The sequence below is a fragment of the Narcine bancroftii genome, chromosome 7 (genome assembly GCF_036971445.1).
Source record: "Narcine bancroftii isolate sNarBan1 chromosome 7, sNarBan1.hap1, whole genome shotgun sequence".
NCBI lineage: Eukaryota > Metazoa > Chordata > Chondrichthyes > Torpediniformes > Narcinidae > Narcine > Narcine bancroftii.
The window spans coordinates 48,680,066-48,707,382 of NC_091475.1; the positions used below are offsets into that span (position 1 = coordinate 48,680,066).

The 27,317-nt window shown below is 40.4% G+C and overlaps 2 protein-coding genes across 3 annotated transcripts in view; one reads left to right on the forward strand and one right to left on the reverse strand.

Annotated features, from left to right (window-relative positions):
- Positions 1-7,961: 7,961 nt before the first annotated feature.
- Positions 7,962-27,317, forward strand: part of LOC138738883 (beta-1,4-galactosyltransferase 4-like) — a 52,185-nt gene continuing 32,829 nt past the window's right edge. The window contains exons 1-4 of one of the 2 annotated variants that reach the window (XM_069890017.1): positions 7,962-8,143; positions 14,981-15,388; positions 16,462-16,694; positions 20,172-20,359. In XM_069890017.1, coding sequence (XP_069746118.1) covers positions 15,130-15,388; positions 16,462-16,694; positions 20,172-20,359 — 680 coding nt within the window. In that variant the 5' untranslated portion in view covers positions 7,962-8,143; positions 14,981-15,129. The remainder of the gene's footprint in view (positions 8,144-14,980; positions 15,389-16,461; positions 16,695-20,171; positions 20,360-27,317) is intronic. The other variant, XM_069890016.1, reaches the window with a different exon arrangement.
- On the reverse strand, positions 12,671-15,100 carry LOC138739998 (uncharacterized). Its single transcript, XM_069892450.1, has 2 exons — positions 15,004-15,100; positions 12,671-14,610 (listed from the first exon to the last, which is right to left on the reverse strand). The coding sequence occupies exons 1-2, from the start codon at positions 15,098-15,100 to the stop codon at positions 12,671-12,673; spliced, it is 2,037 nt and encodes a 678-aa protein (XP_069748551.1).

Here is a 27,317-nt window from a genome sequence, read left to right on the forward strand (position 1 = left end):
CCCAAATTTGTTCAAATAGAGTATATTTGTCTTTTAGATTGTAGGTAATTTTTTCTAATGGAATACACTTATTAATTTCTATGTACCATTGTTGTATTTTTAAGGTTGCTTCTGTTTTCCAAGTTATCATTATGCACTTTTTTGCTGCTGAAGGCACGATCATAATAAATCTTTTTTTGAACCCTGTATAATTTTAGACTTAATTCTTTATCTTTTATGTTTTTTTAAATTTTATTTCTCACACTGTGAACCATATCAACCAAAATATGTACAAACATTTCTCATTAAATATACACAGTGGCATTTTCCCCCTTTTTTCTCCCCTCCCCTCCCTCCCCCCCAAAAACCAATAAATAGTCAACATATACAATACAATAAAACCATAAAACAATGTCTTCACACAAGGGAAAAACAAACAAGAAAAATGTATCATCTACTTTTACACACTAAATCAAATCGTTTTGTCTTCTTATCATTTTAGGGGATGGAGGTCTGAGGCAAGTTCTCTCTGTTATGTTCCATGTATGGTTCCCAAATTTGTTCAAACAATGTAACTTTATTTTTTAAATTATGTTATTTTTTTCCAATGGAATACATTTATTCATTTTCAAGTATCATTGCTGTATTCTCAGACTCTCTTCCATTTTCCAAGTTGACATTATACATTTTTTTGCTACTGCTAAGGCTATCATAATGAATCTTTTTTGTACTTTATCCAATTTGAGGCCAAATTCTTTACTTCTTATGTTACTTAAAAGAAAGATCTCTGGATTTTTTGGTATGTTGTTTTTTGTGATTTTATTTAATATCTGATTTAATTCTTCCCAAAACGTATTCACTTTTGTACATGCCCAAATTGCATGTATTGTTGTTCCCATTTCATTTTTACAGCAAAAACACCTATCTGATATTGTTGGATCCCATTCTTTTAATTTTTGAAGAGTAATATATAACCTGTGTAACCAATTATATTGTATCATGCGTAACCTTGTGTTAATTGTATTCTTCAGAGTTCCAGAACATAACTTGTCCCATACTTCGTTCTTTATCTTTATGTTTAAGTCTTTTTCCCACTTTTGTTTGGGTTTATAGCTTATTTCATCATTTTCCTTACCTTGCAGCTTAATGTACATATTTGTTATAAATATTTTTATTATCATTGTTTCTGTAATCACATATTCAAAGCTGCTTCCTTCTGGTAATCTCAGTCTGTTTCCCAATTTATCCTTTAAATAAGCTTTCAGTTGATGGTATGAAAACATTGTACCGTGAGTTATTCCATATTTGTCCTTCAACTGTTCAAATGTTAATAAATTATTTTCCAAAAGACAATTTTTTATTCTCTTGATTCCTTTTCTCTCCCATTTTCTAAAGGAAAGGTTATCTATTGTAAAAGGGATTAATGGATTTTGCGTCAATAACAATTTTGGTATTGGTCTTTCATTTTTTTCCTTTCTATGTGAATCTTCTTCCATATATTAAGCAAATGATGCAATACTGGTGAGCTGTTATATTGCACCAGCTTTTCATCCCACTTATAAAGTATATGTTTCGGTACCTTCTCCCCTATTTTATCTTGTTCTATCTTAGGCCAGTTTGGTTTTTCTCTCATCTGGTGAAAATCTGATATTAATTGTGTGGCTCTATAATAATTTCTGAAGTTTGGTAACAGCAAACCACCTTGGTTATACCTCTCTGTTAATTTATCTAGTGCTACCTTCGGCTTCACCCTTTTCCACAAGAATTTCCTTATTATTCTCTTTAGTTCATTGAAGAATTTCTCTGTTAAGGGAATTGGTAACGTTTGAAATAAGTATTGTATCCTTGAGAACACATTCATTTTAATGCAATTCACCCTCCCTATCAAACATTAGCGGTAGTTCTTTCCAATATTCTAAGTCTTTCTGTAATTTCTTTATTGATGGCTGATAATTTAGTTTGTACAGATGGCTTAAGTTATTGTCTAACCTGATACCTAGGTATCAGATTGCTTGTGCTTGCCATTTAAATGGTTATTCCTTTTAAAGTTCTGTATAATCCGCATTACTCATTGGCATCACTTCACTTTTATTTGCGTTGACCTTATACCCTGATATTTCTCCATATTCCTTCAATTTCTTATGTAGTTGTTTTATTGATATCACTGGTTCTGTTAGGTTTACTATGATGTAATCTGCAAATAAAATGATTTTATACTCCTTTTCCTTTATTTTTATCCCTTTTATTTTATTTTCTATTCTTATCAGCTCTGCCAATGGTTCTATTGCTTAGGTGAACAATGAGGGGGATAATGGACATCCCTGCCTAATTGATCTACTTAATTTGAATTGGTTCGATACATATCCATTTACTACCATCTTTGCTAACAGTCCATTAAATAATGCTTTAATCCAATTAATATATTTTCCTGGCAGATTGAACTTCTGTAATACTTTAAGTAAGTAGTTCAACTCTACCCTGTCAAAGGCTTTTTCTGCATCTAAGGCAACAGCCACCGTTGGTTTTTTACTTCCTTGAGCTGCATGAATTAGATTAATACGTTTACAGACATTGTCCACTGTTAGTCTTTTCTTGATAAATCCAGTTTGATTTTTTTTACTATTTTTGGTACACAGTTGGCCATTCTGTTTGCTAATAATTTCGCTATTATCTTATAATCTGAGTTAAGTAGGGATATTGGTCTATATGATGCTGGTGATATTGGATCCTTCCCAGTCTTTGGTATTACTGTAATTATTGCTGTCTTAAACAAGTCTACCAAGTTTTGTGATTCTTCTACCTGATTTATTACTTCCAGGAGAGGAGGAATTAATAACTCCTTCAATGTTTTATAAAATTCTATTGGAAATCCATCCTCTCCTGATGTTTTATTGTTCGGCAGCTTTTTTAATATATCCTGTACTTCCTCTATTTCAAATGGTTTTATCAGTTTGTTTTGTTCCTCTTCTTGCAATTTTAGCAGTTCAATTCTAGCTAAAAACTCTTCTATTTTATCATCTTTCCCCTCATTCTCAGTTTGGTATAATTGTTCATAAAATTCCTTGTTTTCATTAATCTCTGTTGGGTAATATGTGATTTGTTTGTCCTTTTTCCTTGATGCCAATACAAGTGTTTCAGCTTGTTTTGTTTTAAGTTGCCAGGCCAATATTTTATGTGTTTTTTTCTCCCAATTCGTAATACTTTTGCTTTGTTTTCATTATGTTCTTCTCCACCTTGTACGTTTGTAATGTTTCGTATTTTATTTTTTTGTCCGCCAATTCTCTTTTTCTTTATATCGTCCCTTTTCACTAGTTCCTTTTCTGTACTTACTATCTCCCTTTCCAACTGCTCTATTTCCCAATTGTAGTCCTTTTTCATCTTAGTTACTTAACTTATTATCTGTCTTCTAATGAAGGCTTTCATTGCATCCCATAATATAAATTTAGCTTTAACCGATTCTGTGTTTATTTCAAAATATGTTTTGATTTAGTGTTCAATAAACTCTCTAAATTCCTGCCTTTTAAGTAGCTTGGGATTTAACCTCCATCTATATGTTCTTGGTGGAATGTCCTCCAGTTCTATTGCTAATAGCAGGGGTGAATGATCTGAAAGTAATCTAGCTTTATACTCTTTTTTCCTGACTCTTCCTTGAATATGGGCCGACAACAAAAACATATCAATCCTTGAGTATGTTTTATGCCTACTCGAGTAATATGAATATTCCTTCTCTTTTGGGCACTGCCTCCTCCATATATCCATAAGTTTCATTTCCTGCATTGATTTAACCATAAATTTGGCTACTTTATTCTTTTTGCTAGTCTTTTGTCCAGTTCTAGCCAACATTGGAACCAAATTAAGGTTAAAATCCCCTCCTATCAATATATTTCCTTGTGTGTCTGCAATCTTCAAAAAATATCTTGCATAAAATTTTGATTCTCATCGTTAGGTGCATATATATTGAGCAAATTCCAAAATTCTGAGTATATCTGACACTTTATCATCACATACCTCCCTACTGGATCCGTTATTTCCTCCTCTATCTTGATTGGTATATTTTTGTTTACTAATATGGCTACACCCCTAGCTTTTGAATTATATGATGCTGCCGCTATGTGCCCTACCCAGTCTCTCTTCAATTTGTTATGTTCCACTTCGGTTAGATGCGTTTCCTGCACAAATGCTATAACTATTTTTTTCAGTAAATTTAGTAGCCTCTTCCTTTTAATTTGATTATGTGTTCCATTAATGTTTACAGTCATATAGTTCAACGTGGCCATCTTATATCTTAACATAGTTTGCTCCCTAGGTATAAATACTTTAAGTATGGTTGGATGTCTTAACATGAATTTATAACCTTTTTTCTATAAAATTATTTTCACTGCATTAAATTCCTTCCTCTTCTTTAAGAGTTCAAAACTTATGTCTGGGTAAAAAAATATTTTTTGTCCCTTATATTCCAATGGCTTATTATCTTCTTTAACTTTATTTCTTGCCCGCTCCAGTATATTTTCTCTTGTCATATATCTTTAAAATTTTACTAAGATGGATCTTGGTTTTTGATGTGTCTGTGGCTTCGGTACCAGCACTCTGTTTGCCCTTTCTATTTCCATTTCTTCATGCAATTCTGTCATTCCCAAAACCTTTGGGATCCATCCTTTTATAAATTCCTTCATGTCTGCGCTTTCTTCATCATCCTACAGGCCCACTATTTTTATGTTGTTTCGCCTAGTATAGTTTTCCAACATATCAATTTTCTGAGATAACAACTCTTGTGTCTCTAATTTTTTGTCACTTTCTTCCAATTTTTCTCTTAAATCATTTACTTCCAATTCTACAGCTGTTTCCCGTTCCTCCATATTTTCTACTCTTTTCCCTATTTCTGTCATGACCAGTTCTAAACTTTGCATTTTCTGCTCTTTTCATTTTTCTTTTAATTGCACTAAATTCTAATGATAACCATTCTTTTAATGATCTCATTTGTTCTTCAAAAAAGGCTTTATCTATATTTTGTCCATCTGTTTTACCTTCTATTTCGCTGTGAAGATCTTGGTCTTCTTCTCCCTCTTCTTCTGTATCTGTACCTGTGTTTGTGTCTTCTTCTTCTCTTCTTTGTACCTGTGTCTCTTCTGCTTTTTCTTCTATGTCTTTGTCAGGCCTCCTCTTGCTGGGCCTCATGCTGTTGTGCCTCCGGTCATGGGCTGTCTGTCTGTCGGGCCTCCTGCTGTTGATCCTTTTGATGTCGGTCACCCTGCTGCCGTTCTCCCTCTTCTGGCTCCTCGATCCTTCCCTCGCCGTTATTTTGATCCTCCAGCCGAGCGCCCTGATGACGGGCATCCCTAAGCTGGTTGTGTTGTAGCTGCCTGCTCCTCGGCTGAGCCCCCATCCCGCCGATATTCACTTCATCCTTTGATTGCGCACTGTACATGCGTGAGCAGTTGCGCACTTTTGTTTGGCTCTGAAAGCCATTTCTGGAGTCCACTGGTCGAGAGGTCGCGACTTCGCAGGGCACTCACCAACCTCGGAGATCGGCTGCTCTTCACCACCGTAGCTCCCTGCTCCTGCGTGCGGGTAAGGCCTTCTTCTTTCTTCTCTGATGATTTTCCTTCTTTTTTTCCCTTTGTTCTTATTTCTCTTTCTTGGGTGTCATCTTCTTGTTCTTCTCTGTATCTTCTATTTCTTGTGTTTTATATTCGTTGAGTTCTGTCTTTTCCAAACTTTTTTTCTGGAGAGGGCTGGTTCAACCCGACTGGCCACTACTCCATCACGTGACTCCTCTCATCTTTATTGTTGTTTACAAGAAGATTTTGGCGTCTTTTGGTATCCTATTTTTTGTAATTCTATTTAATATTAGCTTTAAATCCTCTCAAAAAGTGTTAACTTTTGTACGTCCAAATTGCATGTATTTTTGTTCCAATTTCTTGTTTACAGCAGAACCATTTGTCTGATATTGTTGTATTCCATTCTTTTAACTTTTGAGGTGTAACCTATAGTCTATGGAGCTAATTGTATTGTATCATACGAAACCAAGTATTTATTGTATTAATCATGGTACCTTAAGCAAGCAGTTTCTTTATCTAGAATTATTTTATTGAACGGCCAGCAATTGTTTATTGACATTCCCTAGAATGTACATTTATTTACTTCAGAGCAACACCAGGTGCCAGAAATACCGTATTTTTAATGTCTCATTTGGCCACTATCCCAAATTCAACTTTATTGTCACATGTACCAAGGTACAGTGAGAAAATTTGTTTTGCAAACCATCGAGCTAGTCAACCTATACATAGTACAGTAGTTAAAATCAGTCAGAACAGAGCAAAAGCAACATTATTTTACTGGAGTGAGGTTCTGTCAAGAGCTGAAATAGCCTCAATATTGAGTGTACAGATTGGCTCAACGTGATTTATTTTAACATGGAATGGCCATTGGATACTGACTACTGCAGAAATTTGACAGAGATAGGTCTTAATCAGTAGCAAGGCAGTCCAAGGAAATTGGAGACAGAATTAATACTGACATCATTTTATCTTATATTTATTGATTAATAAATAGTAATGAACAAATTAAAATGAGGTCTTTCACTCTCTATTCAAAGGAGTTCAATTTTCACTTGCAAATAGGTGAAAACATATTTCATTGGGTGTGAGTTGACTTATCATTTCAGGAGACAATGCTAAAAAATTACCACAATAATTGGGAGAGCAAGAAAACTGATCTAACTGCCCCTTACTCTTATAACCTTGTGATTATTTTTTAAAGAGTTTCATTAATCTTTAAACAGTGAATTCTCTGAAGAATAGGTCTTGCTGTCAATATTAGTTTAGATGGGTGTAAGTCAGGATTTACTCATAAACTTTACTCGTTGAACCACACAAGACTGACACTGATCACCACAACTTCACACTAATTTTTGTCCATTGTTTAAGCTGTCCATGAGTTGCATGAGTATCTGATTAAATTGATATGCCTGTTATCTGGAATTATAGAATCCATAAATAGTGATTAACAAATTTTTAAAAAACATATTAGCTTTTTTTTAAAACCAATGATAATGAATTTTGTCGATTGAATTCTTCAGATTGGGAACGACTCCATAAATTGTCCCCTTAATGCACAGTTGCCCAGTGCCCACAGTAATCATTTCCCCTTTTTGTGGTGGAAGTGCCCATCCCCAATATCAATCAATAATATCAGTTCTGTTTCCTTTAAAAAGGTCTTGAAATCCTTGCATCCTTTTTAAAGCACTCTACCAAGAACTTCGACAATAATGCAATTGGAGTATAAGTAATGATGTGTATTGCTTTTGTATGGGTTGAAGAGCGTCTTCAACTCACGTGCAAGGGGGAAAACTATTTGATGTTGCTCCCATAAAATCAGTAATGCAAATTCCTGTTCTTGAAGACATTGCTCAAGAAAACGATTCCTTTCGCATGAGTTAATTGCTGGGAGAAAGCGATCCGACAGAAGAAAACCCGACGACACACACACACACACACACACACACACACAGAGTCTGTGTGGCACGAACGAGTTGTGAGATCTACGGAACTATTCAGAGATGCTCCCTCTGTGCGGATGAAGAGCATTTTCTGTTCACGCTGCCTTTTGATATTTATTGAAATTGAACAGACGTCGGTAATAATCAAAGTCTCATTGAATTAGATGAGTGGCATTATTAAAAACAAACGGAACACTGGAGGGCCACACCATTCAAAAGGATGGATGCTTAAGCTCTGGAGCTGTGAACAAGCCCTTCGCCTTCTCCATCCAAGGACCTGGCCCAATAGAAACGAGTAAATGCAACAAGGCTTAGAATGACGGATGGATCGTCAACACGGAACGTCCGGGCCCTCTGGGTAGCTGAGTTGATACTTTTACGCTTCCATGATAAATATGATTGTTACGCATGTTCCACTTTTTGGTTGACGTTTTCTGTCACGCGAGGGGGGCGGGAGACAGGACAGCGGCTCTTCACTCACTGCGCAGGATGGCGGTAAATCCGCAGGGGCAGCCTCCTCTCCCTCTCTGGCATCGCGTCGCCCGGCGCAGGCGCAGGAGGAACCTGGCCGTGGGCGGGCTCCCTCTCCGAGCCACAGCGCCCCCTCCCCTCTCCCGCTCCCGATTCCGTGGCTGCCTCTCGTCGCGAGGCTGATGTCCGCCGCGGGTAAGTGCCCTTGGTTTCTGTCTTGTCCGGTGCGGCTGGAGGCCGCGGGGCGTCGGGTGGAGCTGCCGTTGCCGTTGAAAGCGTTTTCTGTGCCGATGGGCGAGAGTTTCGTTTCTAACGGGCTTGTCCCGATGGCCGAGCAGGCAGGACGTGGCTCTGGGAGACTTGGAGAGCCAAACGTTCTTCTCTTTCATGTTCTTAAATTAAGGCATTTCGGTCGTGCCTTCCCATTATCGGGTGTCTCCAGTATTTTTTAATATCGTGCACTGCTTCCTGTTGGGCAAACATTTCAGATTCAGGATTTGTGGTCATGAATAAGTCGTGAAATTCGGGGTTTTGCGGCACCATCTGAGGGCACACATTCATGTTATGAACCATCTTCCAACACTGCTCTCAATAAGACTCAAAACCTAGGAGTGCATTGTTCTATTTGGTATATAGCTATGTTTTCAAGGACAGAAATGGTGGGGGTTTTGTTCGTGCAGGTCACTAACAAACACTTCACATCACAGATCTCATTTAAAATACCAGGGCTCTGCTCAAGCCTTGGTAAAGGACTTTGCTGAAGGAGTAATTGGCCGTGCTGTGGAGTAATGGGAAAGCCACAGATGAAAGGTGGGGGTCCTATGCTGCAATGTGGCTGAAGGCAGTCTGCTGTTCTAGGAAGGTCATGCGGTCGTGTCACAGGTTTTTTTCTCTCGCAGAGAGAGAGAGAGACTGCTGGTTTTCTGCAGTGGCTTTTGGAAGCCCCATTTTGAAGATGGGTTGTGAGTTCTTAGTTCAGCTTGTTCAAAGCCCTTGTATAATGTTTGACTTGAAATAAGGGAAACAAAAAGGAACTCTGGTAACTTGGCGAAAAAAGTTATCGTCTGCAGAAAACCCTGATGCGGCAAGTTTCTTCAGCAAGGCGCTGAAGTGGCTGACTGGAAAGAATCAGTTTGTGGGTGTCCAAACGAGCAACAGATCTCTCTGAAAACCAACAAGAACCTTCTTGACAGTAACCATTTATCTTTCAAGCACCAAAAGCCTGGTGAAGATTCATATAGGTTAAATTCTGCGCACCGTACAAGGATTGCCTGATATCGGTGAACTTGGAGGAGTGAGAAGTGAGATTGGACTGTGAATCAAAGAATTTTTCTGAACTTGTATACAAATGAAGTTTATTGTCAACCCGATGAAACAGCATTCTCTGGTCCTCGGTTCAAAACACGCAGACGCACAACCAGACGTAACAGACAGACAAATATATATGCAAGACAAGCATTTCATATAGGCAATAAATAAATAAATCAATAGTTTCATGAATATGAGAGTCTCGGATGATTAGTTTGATTGTTCAGCATTCTCACTGCCTGTGTGAAGATTTTTTTCAACAGCCTGGTGGTGCTGGCTCTGATATTTTATCTCTTTCTCAATGAGAGTAGCTGAAAAGTGCTGAGTGTGGGGTGGAAGTTGTCCTTAATGATGTTGTGGGCCCTCTTCAGACAACGATCCCAGTAGATGATAGATCATGTCAATTGGGCGGTGGGGGGGAGGGAGACTCCATTGATCCTTTCTGCCAGCTCAAACGTGGACTCATTGTTGTAGATGGCCCAGAATGGACCCTCAAATGGCCTCTGCAGCAGTGGATGATGTGGACCCCTGCAAATTGTCATGAGCCGAGAGGACCCCAAAACCCAGCAGCAATAGAAATTCACGAAGACAAATGGTTTCTTAAACAAAAATTGCTTTTAATTATCTTAAAACTTGAAAACAGCATAAAACTCTAACTTATTTAACTTAACTTAACCCCCTTCTCATTCTAAGCGCACGTGTATGTAATGTGTATATAAGTTCAAAAAAAGTTATTTGATTCACATTCCAATCTCACTTCTCACTCCTCCAAGTTCAGATATCAAGCAATTGTTATACTGTGCACAGAATTGAACATTTATGAATTTCACCAGGCTTTGGTGCTTGAAAGGTAAATGATTACTGCTCAGGAAGGTTCTTCTCGGTTTTCAGAGAGATTTGTTGCTCACTGGACACCCACAACTGTTCCCTTTCGATCAGCCACTTCAGTGTCTTGCTGAAGAAACTTGCCCTATCAGGGTTTTCCAGATCATAACCTCTTCCTTTCAGGTCACCACAGAGTTCCTTTTTGTTTCCCTTATTTCAAGTGAAACATTATGCAGCCAGCCATCTCCTCTTGTATGGACCAGAAGGGCTTTAACCAGGCTGAACTCTCAACCCGTCTTCAAAATGGGGTTTTTCCACAAGCGTGCCAGCTTGTCTTGTTCCAGTCCCAGCTGCTGCTGAACTGTCAAACTGAATTTTCTCTCTCTCTCTCCATTTCCCACAACGGAAGCATTGTCAGTGGGAAGGCCTGCAGACCAGTAGGTCTGGTTGACCCACATCCAAGTTTTTGTCTGCCCTTTGCCAGCCCCATCACTAATCTGTCTCGCAGTGCCTGATTTAGAAACTGGTCGAAATGACAGTGCTCTGCCAGTTTGCGTAACAATGCCAGGTACTCACTCACTGTTTCTCCTGGTCCTTGTCTCCTTTCACAGAATTGTTGCCTTTCTGCCATAACTGGTGGTTTGGAGTTAAAATGGTTCCTTAGAGTTGTGTATAATTCATTGAATGTCTTTGTCCCTGAATCAGAATATGCATGTTGAGCACTCTGAAGTTTGCATTGGCAGTGGGATGTGCCATAATTGGAAATTGCCCAAGAATTCAATTGGAAATTAACTTTTCCAAGTAATTGGAACTGAGATGAGCTGGTAATGGTGGAGAATGATGTTGCTGTGTCAGATTAGAGCTACAGACAATAAAAAAAAAAGGTGAGAATAGATGGTCTGGTATCTGAGGTGCCTTGAACTGTGAAATCTTCGCACAGTATAAAATGAACTGCAACTCTTGGTGCAGAAGATGGATTAAAGGAATTTGAACTGGCAGTGGTAACAATTTTGAATAGATTATACAGAATAAGTGTAAGGTCTGAAGAGTGTTTCCATGACAATTGAAGAGGATAAATATTGCTTTTTTTTTCAAAAATAATTGGAGTACAAAAATGGATATTATTCAACTGCATAAATGATTAGTGAATTTCATGGCAATAGAGTGGTACTTGAGAATAGTTTAGATTTGAGTAGATATTTTCAATACTTTAAAACTCCTTGTATCTGGCAACTGTGGGGATTAATAGATGACAGATAAGTGTATTTGCTGGGTGCTTGAGATTGCATGTTGCGCATTTGGTGAACTAACTGCTGGGGGCAATTTTAACCACTTGTATTTTTTTACCTACTGGTAATTTTTTCCACAATTTTTTTTCCAGTTACTTGAATAACAACTTTTCATTTTCACCTGCTGCTAAGACATCAACCGTCTCAACTTTACCACCTCACTCGTATTCCAACCTCATCTCCTCAGAATTCTCTGCCCATCACTCTCTCCACAGCAATCCCAACCTCACCTTCAAACCTGCAGATAAGGGTGGTGCAGTTGTAGTCTGGCACACTGACCTCTACCTTGCTGAGGCTAGTCAACAGCTCTCAAACACCTCCTTCTATCGTCCCTCCCACAGGACCCCACTACCACACATCAAACCATTGTCTCTAACACCATCTTCAACCTTATCGCCTCCCCTCCACGGCCACTAACCTCATTCTTTCTCACCCCATACTGCCCATTTTTACCTTATACCCAAGATACACAAAGCCAACCATCCAGGTAGACCTAGTGTTTCTGCCTACTCCTGTCCCATTGAACTAATGAGAGACAAGGAGTTCAGTTAGGAGAATACAAAAGTCAAAATCCTGTGAGATAGGGTTGAATTACCAGAATAGGTGCTGTTGTATGTTACTCCTGGGAAAAGAGGAGCACAAATTAAGTGGCTTTTGAAATAAGGAAGACCACTTCACTGTCTCTTTGGAAAAAGGACTGAATTCCACAGGGTCCAATTTGTATGACCACTTCCTTTAATCCTTGTCTGGATTTGTGAATTTATGGTGGAAGAAAATAGCCACTTCCTTTAACCCTTGTCTGGGGTTGGGAATTTATGGTGGAAGAAAATAGCTACTTCCTTTAACCCTTGTCTGGGATTGGGAATTTATGGTGGAAGAAAATAGCCACATTCGCTGCCTCTTTGAAAAGAGGGCAGACTATTCGTGTGGAAAAATTATTCCAAAATTTTCAGTAAAAGTATTTCATCCTGGGAAGACAGGAATTCTCCTTTTCACAGGAAATAAAAGTGTTTAAGAACTATATCAAAATTATGTTGATTTTAATGTTAAATTTTATTGTTACATTCTCAAAAAAGTTATTGATATAGGTTCACAAATACTAATTACCACAATATTGTAGCTAAAACACCAGAAAATTTGACAGTCAGTGACTATAAAAACATAAGCAGCAATGAAAAGAACAGCGTGCTCTTGTAGTGCATGCAGACAAATCCAAATGATTCGAAGTGTCATTGTGAATGGGTAATAATGACAGCTCTGACCAGAGTGCGTTAGAAGGTTCGAAAAGTAAATTAACAGTTTAGCCTTCCAAGTATATTGAGCGAGTAAGCTCTGTCGAGCGGGCAAGCTCTGTCGAGCGGGCAAGCTCTGTCGAGCGGGCAAGCTCTGTCGAGCGGGCAAGCTCTGTCGAGCGGGCAAGCTCTGTCGAGCGGGCAAGCTCTGTCGAGCGGGCAAGCTCTGTCGAGCGGGCAAGCTCTGTCGAGCGGGCAAGCTCTGTCGAGCGGGCAAGCTCTGTCGAGCGGGCAAGCTCTGTCGAGCGGGCAAGCTCTGTCGAGCGGGCAAGCTCTGTCGAGCGGGCAAGCTCTGTCGAGCGGGCAAGCTCTGTCGAGCGGGCAAGCTCTGTCGAGCGGGCAAGCTCTGTCGAGCGGGCAAGCTCTGTCGAGCGGGCAAGCTCTGTCGAGCGGGCAAGCTCTGTCGAGCGGGCAAGCTCTGTCGAGCGGGCAAGCTCTGTCGAGCGGGCAAGCTCTGTCGAGCGGGCAAGCTCTGTCGAGCGGGCAAGCTCTGTCGAGCGGGCAAGCTCTGTCGAGCGGGCAAGCTCTGTCGAGCGGGCAAGCTCTGTCGAGCGGGCAAGCTCTGTCGAGCGGGCAAGCTCTGTCGAGCGGGCAAGCTCTGTCGAGCGGGCAAGCTCTGTCGAGCGGGCAAGCTCTGTCGAGCGGGCAAGCTCTGTCGAGCGGGCAAGCTCTGTCGAGCGGGCAAGCTCTGTCGAGCGGGCAAGCTCTGTCGAGCGGGCAAGCTCTGTCGAGCGGGCAAGCTCTGTCGAGCGGGCAAGCTCTGTCGAGCGGGCAAGCTCTGTCGAGCGGGCAAGCTCTGTCGAGCGGGCAAGCTCTGTCGAGCGGGCAAGCTCTGTCGAGCGGGCAAGCTCTGTCGAGCGGGCAAGCTCTGTCGAGCGGGCAAGCTCTGTCGAGCGGGCAAGCTCTGTCGAGCGGGCAAGCTCTGTCGAGCGGGCAAGCTCTGTCGAGCGGGCAAGCTCTGTCGAGCGGGCAAGCTCTGTCGAGCGGGCAAGCTCTGTCGAGCGGGCAAGCTCTGTCGAGCGGGCAAGCTCTGTCGAGCGGGCAAGCTCTGTCGAGCGGGCAAGCTCTGTCGAGCGGGCAAGCTCTGTCGAGCGGGCAAGCTCTGTCGAGCGGGCAAGCTCTGTCGAGCGGGCAAGCTCTGTCGAGCGGGCAAGCTCTGTCGAGCGGGCAAGCTCTGTCGAGCGGGCAAGCTCTGTCGAGCGGGCAAGCTCTGTCGAGCGGGCAAGCTCTGTCGAGCGGGCAAGCTCTGTCGAGCGGGCAAGCTCTGTCGAGCGGGCAAGCTCTGTCGAGCGGGCAAGCTCTGTCGAGCGGGCAAGCTCTGTCGAGCGGGCAAGCTCTGTCGAGCGGGCAAGCTCTGTCGAGCGGGCAAGCTCTGTCGAGCGGGCAAGCTCTGTCGAGCGGGCAAGCTCTGTCGAGCGGGCAAGCTCTGTCGAGCGGGCAAGCTCTGTCGAGCGGGCAAGCTCTGTCGAGCGGGCAAGCTCTGTCGAGCGGGCAAGCTCTGTCGAGCGGGCAAGCTCTGTCGAGCGGGCAAGCTCTGTCGAGCGGGCAAGCTCTGTCGAGCGGGCAAGCTCTGTCGAGCGGGCAAGCTCTGTCGAGCGGGCAAGCTCTGTCGAGCGGGCAAGCTCTGTCGAGCGGGCAAGCTCTGTCGAGCGGGCAAGCTCTGTCGAGCGGGCAAGCTCTGTCGAGCGGGCAAGCTCTGTCGAGCGGGCAAGCTCTGTCGAGCGGGCAAGCTCTGTCGAGCGGGCAAGCTCTGTCGAGCGGGCAAGCTCTGTCGAGCGGGCAAGCTCTGTCGAGCGGGCAAGCTCTGTCGAGCGGGCAAGCTCTGTCGAGCGGGCAAGCTCTGTCGAGCGGGCAAGCTCTGTCGAGCGGGCAAGCTCTGTCGAGCGGGCAAGCTCTGTCGAGCGGGCAAGCTCTGTCGAGCGGGCAAGCTCTGTCGAGCGGGCAAGCTCTGTCGAGCGAGTTTGGATTCTACAGAGACTTTGGTGTGACTTTCCAGATCAAAATTGTATCCAAGGTTTGGATTTTCTTTAAAGTCGTTTTCAATCAAAGAAGTTTGTGACCTCTTATCCCTGTGATTTTCCGCATTCTTACCTACAATGAAACATCCTGTGAGCAATAATCATTGTCCTAAAAAGAGCGCAATCAACTATTTATTACAAAATTCCAGTCTTGTTTCAATTGCATGTTACTATTTTTAGGGTGAGAAGCATAGTTCTGTAAATTGCAACCGGTTTGCATCTAAAAGCATTGTTTGAAGTCTTTCTCACTGAATAATATGTTATTTCAATTGATTATATTTTATTTATTTTGTCATGCAGGTTCAATGACTAGCAAAACCAACTATATCCTGGACAGCCACACGTGGATGGAGTGAATTTTTTCAAAGATTCCACAATTTTCTTCTGCCACAAGTTGTGTATTGCTTGTCTGTGATCCATTACCCCTACTGAACTGTTGTTTTAGTACAATGGTTTGCAAATTGGCAACTAGAATTTTTTTTCAAAGATTTGTACTTTTGTTGATTATTCTTAGTATTGGACCTGTTATTTGGATGTTAACCATTTATAAAGAAGAGCTCGTATGGGAAGTTAAAACAAAACATTTGATGCAGAAAGTTTTGAAGGTGGCACGACAGGTTGAAGAATGGAAGACATCAATAAGTCCATCAAAAATATCTCCAACTCCAAAACCTTTGCAATTGTGCCCTTCTTTATCACCATTCCTACGTGAGTATGGGGCAATCTTTACTCCAGAGAAGGGAGGAAATATTTGGAAACCTGATTTGGAAATGATTTGGTTTGGAGCTCCAGTAGTTTATTGGTTCACTCATTTATGGGGAAGAGTACTGTGAAATAATTAATATTGGTATAGGCTGAAATAGAAAATTAAAGTGAAATTCCTAAAATATTGTCTTCATTTAATGGGTAATGATTATAATTGGACACTGGAGGCAAGATACTGCAGCTACTGAGATATGAAAAAGGAAGGGAATTGTTGACATTTCCAAGTCAGAACCTTCATCAAGAAACATTGTGGAGAGGGTAAGTGGCCAGTATGTTTGGGCACATTAGATTGGTATTATTGGAAAAGGATTTGCATTGCCAACTTGGGAGTAAGAGGGGGTTGTAGAAGTTCTTTGCAGCCTTGTCTTTAAGTTGATTTACCGTTAAAATGTAAGAAACCCTAATGCCAATTTGTAAGTGGGTGGAACAAGCCTGCAACAGTTTGAAAATAGCCAGGACATCCTGTCAGCAATTGATAAGTGAGAAAAAAACTATATTGATGATAGTTGTTTGAAGGATAAATATTGGCTGGATGTGAATTTCAATGATTTTTTTCAATTAATGAAATGACCCTTTAGTACGTTACCTTCAGTTGGCCTTATGGTTTCAGGATTTCATTTGAAAGTTTGCAAGTTAGTGTCAGCCTAGTTTTAGTGGTTCTACCTCCTAGTACAGCAGGATGAGAAATAAACCTAGCAATCCACTGATATCAGCTGGGCAGATGCAATATTCAAAATGAGATCAATAGTTTTGTTAATTGGGATGCAGATGAAAGGTGAGAAAACAATGTTTTTGTAGTAATCAGCTAAGTGGCAGAGGAATTTCAATGGACTGACTGAATTGTCAACTTGTTCTTCGTGTACATTTGTGCTGTTGATCATAGAAAACCTGTTACATAATGCTGGTATTAGTGAGGAGGAAAAGTACAATATATGTTTTGTAATTTTGGTAAGATTTAAATATACTCATTTTCAGATAATTCATTCCATTTGTTCCAAACTTCTTTTTTCTTTTAGGTGGTGCAACTGATTTAAAATTTGATGCACATCTTACCTTGGAACAAGTTTGGAAGAAGAACCCAAAAGTACAGAGAGGGATGTTTGCTCCTGAGAAGTGCCAGCCAATTCAACGTGTTGCCATACTGATTCCATATAGGAATCGGGAAAGACATCTCCTATATTTACTTGAGCATTTGCATCCATTTCTACAACGGCAGCTTCTGGATTATGGAATATATGTTATTCAACAGGTAAAATAATTAGAGTACAGCAAAGACCGATCTTTGTTAAATTTACAATTCAATTTAAACCTTTAACCAACAATTATATCGTGTTGTCTTGATAAACATAGATTTTCTTAAATTCAAGATTCCTTTATTGTCTTGGATGTAAATACACAAAGTGTTTACTTTTGTTTGTCCGTAACAGCACACAAAGGGGCATTCGATGCCCTTAACAAGCAGAGAAAGAGAAGCAACAGAGTTGGTTTAGCGACATTGGGTGTCCAAGGATCCCGTTACCTCCTCTGATGTCATAGCCTCCTGTCCATTCCAGCAGTGAACCAAGGCTCCAGGCACCTCCTCTGTTCCTGGTTCCGAATCCCTGATATGATTAGGAAGATGTCAGTTGCAAGGTCCTTTAGGAGCCTTGCTCGCCATTGGCACCATCATAAATCCCAGTGAAGATACCTGGTTCCTGCAAGCCATTGAATAGCAGCCCACAGCCTGGAGTTGGTCCTTCAGCTATTGAGCTTGGTTGTCTTCTACTTTGTAGGAACTTCTCAGCATGTCAATCTTGCTACCAGAGGAGAGAACACCCTGGATATGATGTACACCAACATTCCTGGTAAATACAGGATATTTGTCCTGCTCGCCCTGACCTATAGACTGCTAGCAAAGTAAACTAGGTGAGTTCCCAGGAAAATCAGGACTGGGGTGGAGAGGGCACAGCAGCACTCCAAGACTGTTTTGAGACCAATGACTGCAGCTGTTTCAGGGAGGCAGCTACCTATAACAGTTATATAAATATAGAGGAGTACATGAGCTCAGTGACAGGGCTGACCAGAAACCATGGATAGATGTAGAGGTCTGGGCACTTCTCAGAGCTCATGATGCTGCCTTCAGGGCCAGAGATTGGGTGACCCTGAGATCAGCCTGGGCTGAACTTTTCTGTGCAATCTAGAAAGCAAAGAGGGGCATGAGGCAAGGGATCAGGGCTATAACAGATCACATGTCAACCCTTCCGGACAGACTGAATATCTATGCACGGTTTGATGAGAAGAACAGGATTACGCTGAAGAAAGCTCCATGTCCCCCTCATGGCCAAGGTGAGGAAAACCCTATCCAAGATTAACCCAATCAAGGTGGCAGAACCAGACAACATACCTGGTTGGGGACTGAAGGACTGCACAGACTAATTGATGGAGGTCTTCACAAACATCTTCAATATCTCACTTCAGCAGTCCATCATTCCTGCAGGGTTCAAGTCAGCACCATCATTTTGGTATCCAAGAGGACTACAATAAGGGGTCTGAATGACTGTCGCCCTGTGGCACTGACCTCCACCATTATGAAATGCTTCAAGTGTCTGGTGTCCAAGAGATACTGCACCCATTTCATTTCTCCTATAACAGAAACCATTCCACAGATGATGCTACAGCCTTATCTCTTCACTCCTTACTGACCCACCTGGAGGGTGACACTTTGTTCAGCAGCTTGTTGTTCTTTGACTTCAGCTTGGTGTTTAATATGATCCTTTCCTTGAGACTGGTGAATTTCCTAATGGAAAGACTACAGTTTTTTGGGGATTGGTAGCAGAACTTCGAGCATCGTTATGCTGAGCACTGGCACATCTTAGGCCTGTGTGCTCAGCCTGCTCCTCTTCATGCTACTGACTCATGACTGAATTGCCATGTCCATCTCCAACAGTGTCATCCAGTTTGCAGATGACACGACAGTAGTTGGCTTCATCAGCAACATCGTGACACACTACAGAGAAGAGGTGGTAAACTTCGTGATATGGTGTGAGTGTAACATCCTGAGTCTTAAAGTGGACAAGACAAAGGGGATGATCGTGGACTTGATTGAGGGGTGCCAGAAATGACCACCCTTCACTGCGCATCAACAACTCTTATCGTGTCAGAGTGGAGAGCACCAGGTTTCTTGGAGTTCACTTAACTAGTTACCTATAGTGGATGCACAATATCTCCCAATTGTCAGGAAGGTACAACAGCGACTGCACTTCCTGAGAAGACTGAAGCAGGCAAGATTACTGGCACTTTTTGTCAACCTTCTACAGGAGCTCTATTGAGAGTATTCTAGCAGGCTGCATCACTGTACGGTACATTTTCTGAAGAGAAATGGTTCGGTGGTCATTCCACTTAAGAATGGCAGAGATGATCACTGGTGTCTCCCTCCCCTCATCACCACCCCCTCTTCCCTCCTCCTCCCCCCCCCCCCCCCACAACGTAATCTACCTGGATTGTTGTCTGAAGAGGGAGTGCAAAATAATTGAGGACCTCTACTACCCTGCACACACAGCATTTTTCATCTGCTCCTGTCGGGAATGTGAGTATCAGAGCTAACAACACCAGGCAGAGAAACAGGTTCTTCCCCTGGGCAGTGAGAATGCTGAACAGTGAAAGGAATTGCTCATACTAACCATATGAGATTCCTGTTTATGAAACAATATTTATTTGTATAAATGAATACTTGTCCTGCATATGTATTGTTTTATGTGTGTTTTGCACTGAGGACCAGAGAATGCTGTTTCATGGGGTTGTACTGATGCCTCCCAGTGACAATAAACTCGACTCTACTCCAAATGTTTTCCTTGTTGACGGTGATATTCTCCCGCTCTGACGCCCTGCAGCAGTTTCTTGCTCCTCCAGAGTTTGCAACCCTCTTGGTGTGGACTTCCTAGCATGGGTACCACTGTCTTAGGCAGGAATGTCCTGGCTCAATTCCACAGGTGGTTTTAACCTGAATTGGGCTGATGGCATAATGACCAGGACATAGAACACTACGGAGGAACATTGGAAGATGTGTCTTCACTCCCCACTCCCTTTGGGTTTATAGCAGTACTACTGTTATGGCAGAAATGCCATTTCTGACCAGTATGGTCATGAATTAATTTCCAAATAGTTTTTCTTGGTCAATGTCTATCAGAAATTCTGATTTCTTTAATTGAGGAAAGCCTTTTCTCCTGGTTGCATATTGACCTGTTGATGGAAATGGGATGAAACAGTTTCTTTGTGGTTTGTTTATGTTCTGCCTCACTTTTTCCCCTCACAATTTTTCAATGCTTCCTCCCATCCCTCTTCATTTCACAAATGGATTCCCTTATTTTTTTCTCCCCACAGACAATTGTTATTCATGATGAATGCTATTTTTTAATGATCTTTCTTACTTTCCATCTCCTCTTTTGAGTTTCAAATTAGTCTGGTAACAGAGTTGTGATCTTGATATACAGCCTTTAATTTTAATTCAGTTTGTAAAATACCAGTTACTTGGATTATTTTAATGTGAATTTGTACTGCAAAAATACTCACATTTAGAAAAAATATATAAATCTCGCAAATTTTTAAAACATTAGTCCAGTTTTGAGATTGCAGGAAGCCTGTTGGTGGCTCACTTGGTCAGAATATAGGAGCCTCTTACACTTTTAAGGTTTTTTTTAAAGAGACCCTGGTAAAAATGGCATATCTTGATTGCCTTTTGCTCCTTCAGGCTGGTAACAATGTATTCAATCGAGCTAAGCTATTGAACGTGGGTTTCCTGGAAGCAGTGAAGGAGCGCAAGTGGGATTGCTTCATTTTTCATGATGTTGATCTCATACCAGAGAATGACTTCAATCTGTACCAATGTGATAATGAGCCAAAGCACTTTGTTGTGGGCCGAAATTCGACTGGATACAAGTAGGTGAACGTACTTAATGTCACTTTTCCACAAGATGATGGTTGAAGTAAAAACATTCTGGAGAAACTCAGCAAAGATAAAGATAACTGATGTTTCCCTTCAACATCTTTGCTATAAAAGAAAACTGTTTGACTTGCTGAGTTTCTCCAGCATTGTGTTTTTACTTCAACCATGATGTTTAGTCTTTTGTGTTTTACTCCTTTCCTACTACCAGATGATGGTTGAATGTAAAAGGAAAAAAGTTGATTCAACAAGCTGATTTGGTGAATCCCAGATAAAAGGTCACTTTGCAAAATGAGTATTTTAAGTTTTGAACAGTTATGAAGTCTCTCTCCAGAGAAAGAGTATGGAGTCGTCCTTTGACCCACCAAGTCTGCACTGACCATCAACAGTGATCTTATTCCAATTTTTTGTATTTCACACTACCTCACAAAGATTGAGCCACACACCTGTATGCAAGGGGCAATTTAAAGTTAAAATCTACCTTCCAACATGTAGGTTTTTGGAAGATGGGATGAAACTGGAACAAACCTTTGAGATTCTCATGGGATGGATGGCAAAAAAAATTACAGTATTAGTTTTTTAAGTTAATAATGTACATTGGCTGACAGTTGAATTAAATAATTGTAAATTTGATTCCATGCAGAAATTGGGCAAGTTTTGAAAAGACACAGCATTCAAGCATTCAAACCTTACTGAAAAAAAATGAGGAAGAATTGAATTGTAGTCCCTGGTGTTGCCCTATCAGTATTCTTTAAAATGTCAGCCACCACTTCAAAGCTGACTATAGGTTGTTGTGGAAATTGGCATGCTGAAGCCCAGGCTCATCCAGATGTGTGTGGAGTGGTGGTAGACAGCATAGAGTTGGGATGATGTGAATGGAGCTAAATACTGAGCTCTATGGCAGATTGGAAGAAGACTGCTAGAGGTTGTGGAGATTGATAGTTGAGTATTACTCTCAGGTCTGGTAGGCATTGCTGTCCTTGTCTTAGAAAATCATGGGAAGCTGAGGCACTGGACTTGAGAAATGTAACCTGAAGGATACCAATCACAGGTCATTGTCTCTACTACATTTCCCAATGAGAGGAGGCCAGTTAACCCCATTGGGTCTCTGCCAACTGCCAGAGCAATACCTTTGCCAACTAATTTTTCCCTGTAACCTATTCTCCCCTTTATACATTGCCATGAATGCCTTTTGCAAGTTTGAATTGTATGAGATTTATTTCAAGATGCACCATCATGTGGGGTTCACACAATTGAAAATGAGCAATGAATTGCCATGTTGGTGTGGCAACCAGCATCTTTTGGGGGCTGAAATGTACAGCAGTTTCTCAGGATTCAACTTTGGCCTTGTGAATCACTTCAGAATGCACAATGTAGGAACCACAGCCTCCTCTAATTGTAGTTTGCGGGATGGTCCACTCTTTCTATTGTTTCTGCCATGCTTCTGTTTTCAATATTGTTACAAATACTCAGTGTACGTGGGCCACATTTTCCACATCAGGCTTCCAAAACAGACCAGACAGACATGTTTAATGATTCAAGGACGTGCTCAAAACTTCTCCAAAAATAAATACGATGTTCCCTATCTTCAAATAAATTTTGAGTAGATCCTTCCATCTTTAACTATGCATCTCTAGTTTATTGTGAGTTCTGATGTTGGACATCAGAATCAGGATTTATTGTCATGAACATGTCATGAAATTCATTGATTTGTGACAAACTACTGTGCAAAAATAATTACATGCAAAAATAATAGAAAGTGAAGTGTGTCTGTGGTTCATTGTTCATTCAGAAATTTGAATGCAAGAAAGGAATCTGTCCTCTTGCCAACATCTTCAGTCTTTACCTCCTTCCCAATGGTAACAGTGGAAAGATGGCATTTTCTGGGTGGTGAGGTTAGAGGTTGCTTTCCTGAGATACTACCTCTTGTAGATGCCCTTGATGGAGTGAAAACTGATGCCTGTGTTGTTGCTGGCCAAGTTCAGAACTCTCTGTAGTTTTTTTATTGTTCTGCTCATTGGCACCTCCATGCAACTCATCAGAATGCTCTCCACAGTACACCTGCAAAAATTTGCAAGAGTCTTTAGTGAGCAAATTTAAGTTCTTGGGAGTTGCTATTTTGGAGGATCTTTCCTGGACCCAGCACACTAATGGGATCATGAAGAAAGCACAGCAGCACCTCTACTTCCTAAGGAATTTGCAGAGGTTTGGTATGATATCGGTAAATTTCTACAGATGTGTAGTGGAAAATGTGCTGACCAGCTGCATCACATTCTGGTATGGGGACACCAATATCCCTGAGCGTAAAGCACTGCAAATGGTAGTGGGTGCAGCCCAGGACATCACAGGCAAAGCCCTTCCCACCATTGAGTGGATGAGAAGCTCTGCCATCAAGCAGCAGCAATCATCAAGGATCCAGGCCACCCAGCACATGCTCTGTTCTAGCTGCTGTCATCAGGAAAGGGGTATAAGTTCCACAAGACTCTTACCACCATGTTCAGGAACAGCTGCTACTCCTCCACCATCAGCTCCACAGCATCCTGCTCCATCAGAGACTCATTTAAGGACTCTTTTGCTCCAGATTTTTCTCTCTGTATTGCACAATTTGTTTATATATTTTGTTTATGTAAATACTAGTTTCTTGTGGAGTTTTTTTGCACTACAAATAAGTTCTAATTCTGCCTTGCCCACAGGAAAAAGAATATCCGGGTAGTATGTACTTTTGACAACAAATCTACATTTTGAACCCCCCCCCCCACCACCAAACTCCTCACAAAGTATATGCATTGGTGAGCCTCCTTTGTGAGTAGTCTCCAGGTCATATCTTCAAAGATGTTGACGGTCAGGAACTTGAAGTTCTTAACTCTTTCCAGTGCTGACCCCTCGATGAGGACTGCTTCATGTTCTCCTGATTTCACTTTCCTGGCCCACAAACAGCTCCTTGGTTTTAGTAGCATAGAGTGCAAGGTTATTGTGGCACCACTCAACTAGCTGATCTATCTCTCTCCTGTACGCTTCCTCTCTTTTTTTTTTGGAATATTTTTATAATTTTCCAGACTTGGACTCAAAGAGCTTTCAGCAATATTATTGTCAATCAACACTGATTGCAACTTATTCAAAAACATGCACAGATCCCTCTGCTGAGACCATATTTATCCTCTTTCTTACCCTCCCACTCCTGATCCCATGACATGACATTTAACGTTTAACTAGTCAAAAAAAAACTTTCAGGACAATTTTAAAAATAACATTCACAACAATGGAATAAATCATACATCAGGGAGTTGTAGGTTTGTCGAAGCATGGCGGCCCAGGTCCAGGCCAATTTCTTTTCCTGACTTTACCATCTAGAAACAGACAGGGAAGGCAGAGCAGCTAGGCACAGCAGTCCTCCCTACAACTGTGCTCCTATAAAGTTTAAATATGGTTGCCAAGTCTTTTGGAAAGTGCCATATCTCCCCCTCAAGTTATGAGATTTTTCTCCATGGGAACACAGCCTTGCATCTCCTTGTTCAACAGCACAATGTTGAAACAAGAGTCAGACTTCCAGGTAACTGCTATGCACTTCCTGGCTACTGGCAATGTGATCATTACAAATTGAATTTGGAATTTGGACAGCTTCATTTTAAGTCTTGTGTCCATTATATTACCCAACAGGAACAACTCCAGGTCCTGTGGGAATTCCTTACCTATAATTTTCCCGAGGATTTCACCTAGTTCTGCCCAAAAGGACCTCACCTTGGTACATGTCCAAGTCGCATGCACAAAGGTCCCTGTCTCAATGCCACATTTAAAACCTTGGTCTGATAATTCTGGCTTAGGTTTATTGATCTTTTGTGAAGTAAGGTATAGCTGGTGCAAAAAATTATATTGCACCAGTCTATACCATGCATTGATGATTGCAGTCATGCTGTTCTGACACAGGTTGGACCAGCATCGCTCATCAATCATTATTCCTAGGTCCGACTCCCATTTCTGCCTTGATTTATGAAGGCTTTGTTTAGGTCCTTCCGCTTGGAGGAGAAAATACATTACTGAAAGGAATTTCTGTGTGTTCCCCTTTTGAATTATGGTCTCTATTGTCACTGGACTTTGGTAGGGCCATGGTTGGACCTAATTTGTACTGTAGAAAATATATTTTTTAAACTTTATTTAAAAGATAAGTTAAAAGTATAACATACATCTAAATATTCAAACAAAGTAATTTTACAAAGATTTATATATATTAAAAAAAATGCACAACAAACAAATTTTTTTAAAAAATTAAAAAAAAAACAAACTCCCCCCACCCACCCCTTCAGCTAGCCCCCTTAAGGGGAGCCAAAAATATAAATCATATTAAAAAAATATAAATGTTAATAGCAGTTCAAAGTACATCTAATTGCATACATTTCAAATACGGAGACCACTTATCAAAAAAAAGAATAATTATCATGTAAATTATAAGTAATTTTTTTCCATAATGATACAAGCTTTCAATTCATTATACCAGCATATTATATTAATTTCTACACCATCTTTCCAAGTAATAGCAACACATTTACGCGCTACCGATAACACTAAACGTACAAAGGCTATTTGAACTTTATCCGAACCCTTTCCCTTTAAATGAATACAAATCTAACAAAAAAAAATCGTTGGATCCAAAGGTAGTTTAAAATTGTACAATTTTTCCAAAACTATTTTAATTTCTTGCCAAAATAGTTGGACTTTCACATAGGTCCAATCAGCATGTAAGACAAAGTACCAATACATAAACCACATCTAAAACAAGAATCTGAATTACTAAATATTTTTAAAAAACTTTTCTGGGGTCAAATACAATTGATGTAAAAAAATTATAATTGACCATACCATATCTTATATTAGTCAATTTAATTACATTGTCCTGACATATGTTCGCCCAATCATCATCAGGAAAAGTAAACACTAAATCAGTCTCCCTTTTAAGTTTATATTTTTCCCAATCTGACTTAACCATATAACCATTTACGGAACGGAAACAGGCCATGTTGGTCTTTCGAGTCCGCACCGGTTCACTGACTTTGTGTGCCCTCTTCAGGCATTGGTGATTTTAAGTGTAGTGTATCTTTGAGAATTTTAACATCTATCCATAGGTACTCTTTACTTTGGATGTGAAATCTCATATTAAAATATTCAAAAACATTGGCTGTGTGGGAGAAGTCAGTGAGTGGCCGTGGACAATTACTTCTCAGACTGGAGGCCTGTGACTAGTGGTGTGCTGTAGGGATCGGTGCTGGGACCAGCATAGCTTGCCATCTAGATCCACAATCTGGACAACAATGTGGTGATTGGATCAGCAAGTTTCCAGACAATACTCAGATCAGAAGCATTGTGATATGGTAAGTCAAAGATTAAAATTTCAATAAAGTAGGTAAATACATCTCCCTACCATAATTATCTTTTACCAAAGCCCTAAGCTGATAATACACAAATAAAGAATTTAAAGGTATTTCAAATCGTTCTCTCAAATGAATAAAAGAAAGCAATTGTCCCTCTACAAAACAGTCCTGTATTGTCTTTATACCTTTAGAATTCCAAATCTTTAAATAACTATTAAACATTGAAAAAGTAATAAGCTGATTATTATATAATGGAGTTAAAATTGGTAATTTATCTTTCGACCCTAAAATTTTATTTTTTTATCCAAATCTTTAATAAATGTTTCAGTATTGGCAAATTATATTCCTGTAATAAAATCAAATTCCAACAGAATATAAATTCATGTATCTCCGTTCTAGGTAGCTATGATATCTCCACCTTAGCCCAACTAGGAGGTTGATCCAAATCCATCAATCTACTAATAAACTTCAACTGAGCTGCCTCATAATAATTTTGAAAATGTGGCAATTGTAAGCCACCCTATTTCCAAGCAAGTTTGTACAATGCTACTCAAGCTAATTTACCTTTCCACAAAAACTCTCGTACTGCTTTATTCAAATCCTGAAAAAAAAACTCTTTGAAAGCAAACAAGGTATTGACTGAAATAAATATTGAATCTGAGGGAAGGTATCATCTTAATACAATTAACACGTCCAATTAAAGTTAATGGAAGATCTTTCCATTTAATTAAGTCTGCTTTAATCCGCCTCAATATAGGTACATAATTTAATTGATATAACGATTGATACTCATTGTCCACAAACACACCTAAGTATTTGATTTTATTCGTCCATCTTAATTTTGTAATAATTTAAAATTCAGAATAACCTTCTCCAATTGGTAAAATGTCACTTTTGTCCCAATTAACTTCTCCATATTTGTCTCCCGACAATTCTCCATATTTTGATTAAACACTCCTGTAACTGTTACAACTATCTCTCAGGCTGTCAAATATATCAACACATCATCTGCAAATAGATTAATTTTGATATTCTTCATCCTTAATCCTCATCCCTCTAATATCTTCATTTTGTCTAATAGCCTGTGCTAACAGTTCTATAGCCAATGCAAATAGGACTGGTGACAATGGGCAGCCCTGACGAGTTGATCAAGTCAATTTAAAAGGTAAAGATGTCTGACCATTTGTCACCACCCTAGCAATCGGATTCATGTATAAAGCCTTAACCCAACCAATAAAGAAAGGGCCAAATTTAAATTTCTCTAATACCTTAAATAAAAAGTCCCATTTAACCCTATCAAAAGCTTTTTCAGCATCTAATGCAACCACCATAGGATGATTAGGTTGCCGCCGATAAACATTGATCAAAGTAAACAATTGAAGTATATTATCTGAGGCATTTCTATTCTTAATAAAACCTGTTTAATCAATATGTACTAACTTAGGTAAATATTTAGCAAGTCTGTTAGACTATAAAATTATGGCAAAAGTATTAGCTATATTCAATAAAGAAATGGGTCTAAATGAATATACCTGTCAAGGATCTCTGTCTTTCTTTGGGATAAGTTATTAAAGTACTTGAACACGTTTCC

What these genes read in the sequence shown, in the direction of transcription:
- LOC138739998 (XM_069892450.1), bottom strand. Translation starts at nt 15,100, where the DNA reads ATGGATCACAGACAAGCAATACACAACTTGTGGCAGAAGAAAATTGTG. An exon ending in GTGTGGCTGTCCAGGATATA is followed by an intron (nt 14,611 to 15,003) that starts GTTGGTTTTGCT and finishes CTCGCTCGACAG; the next exon opens with AGCTTGCCCGCTCGACAGAG.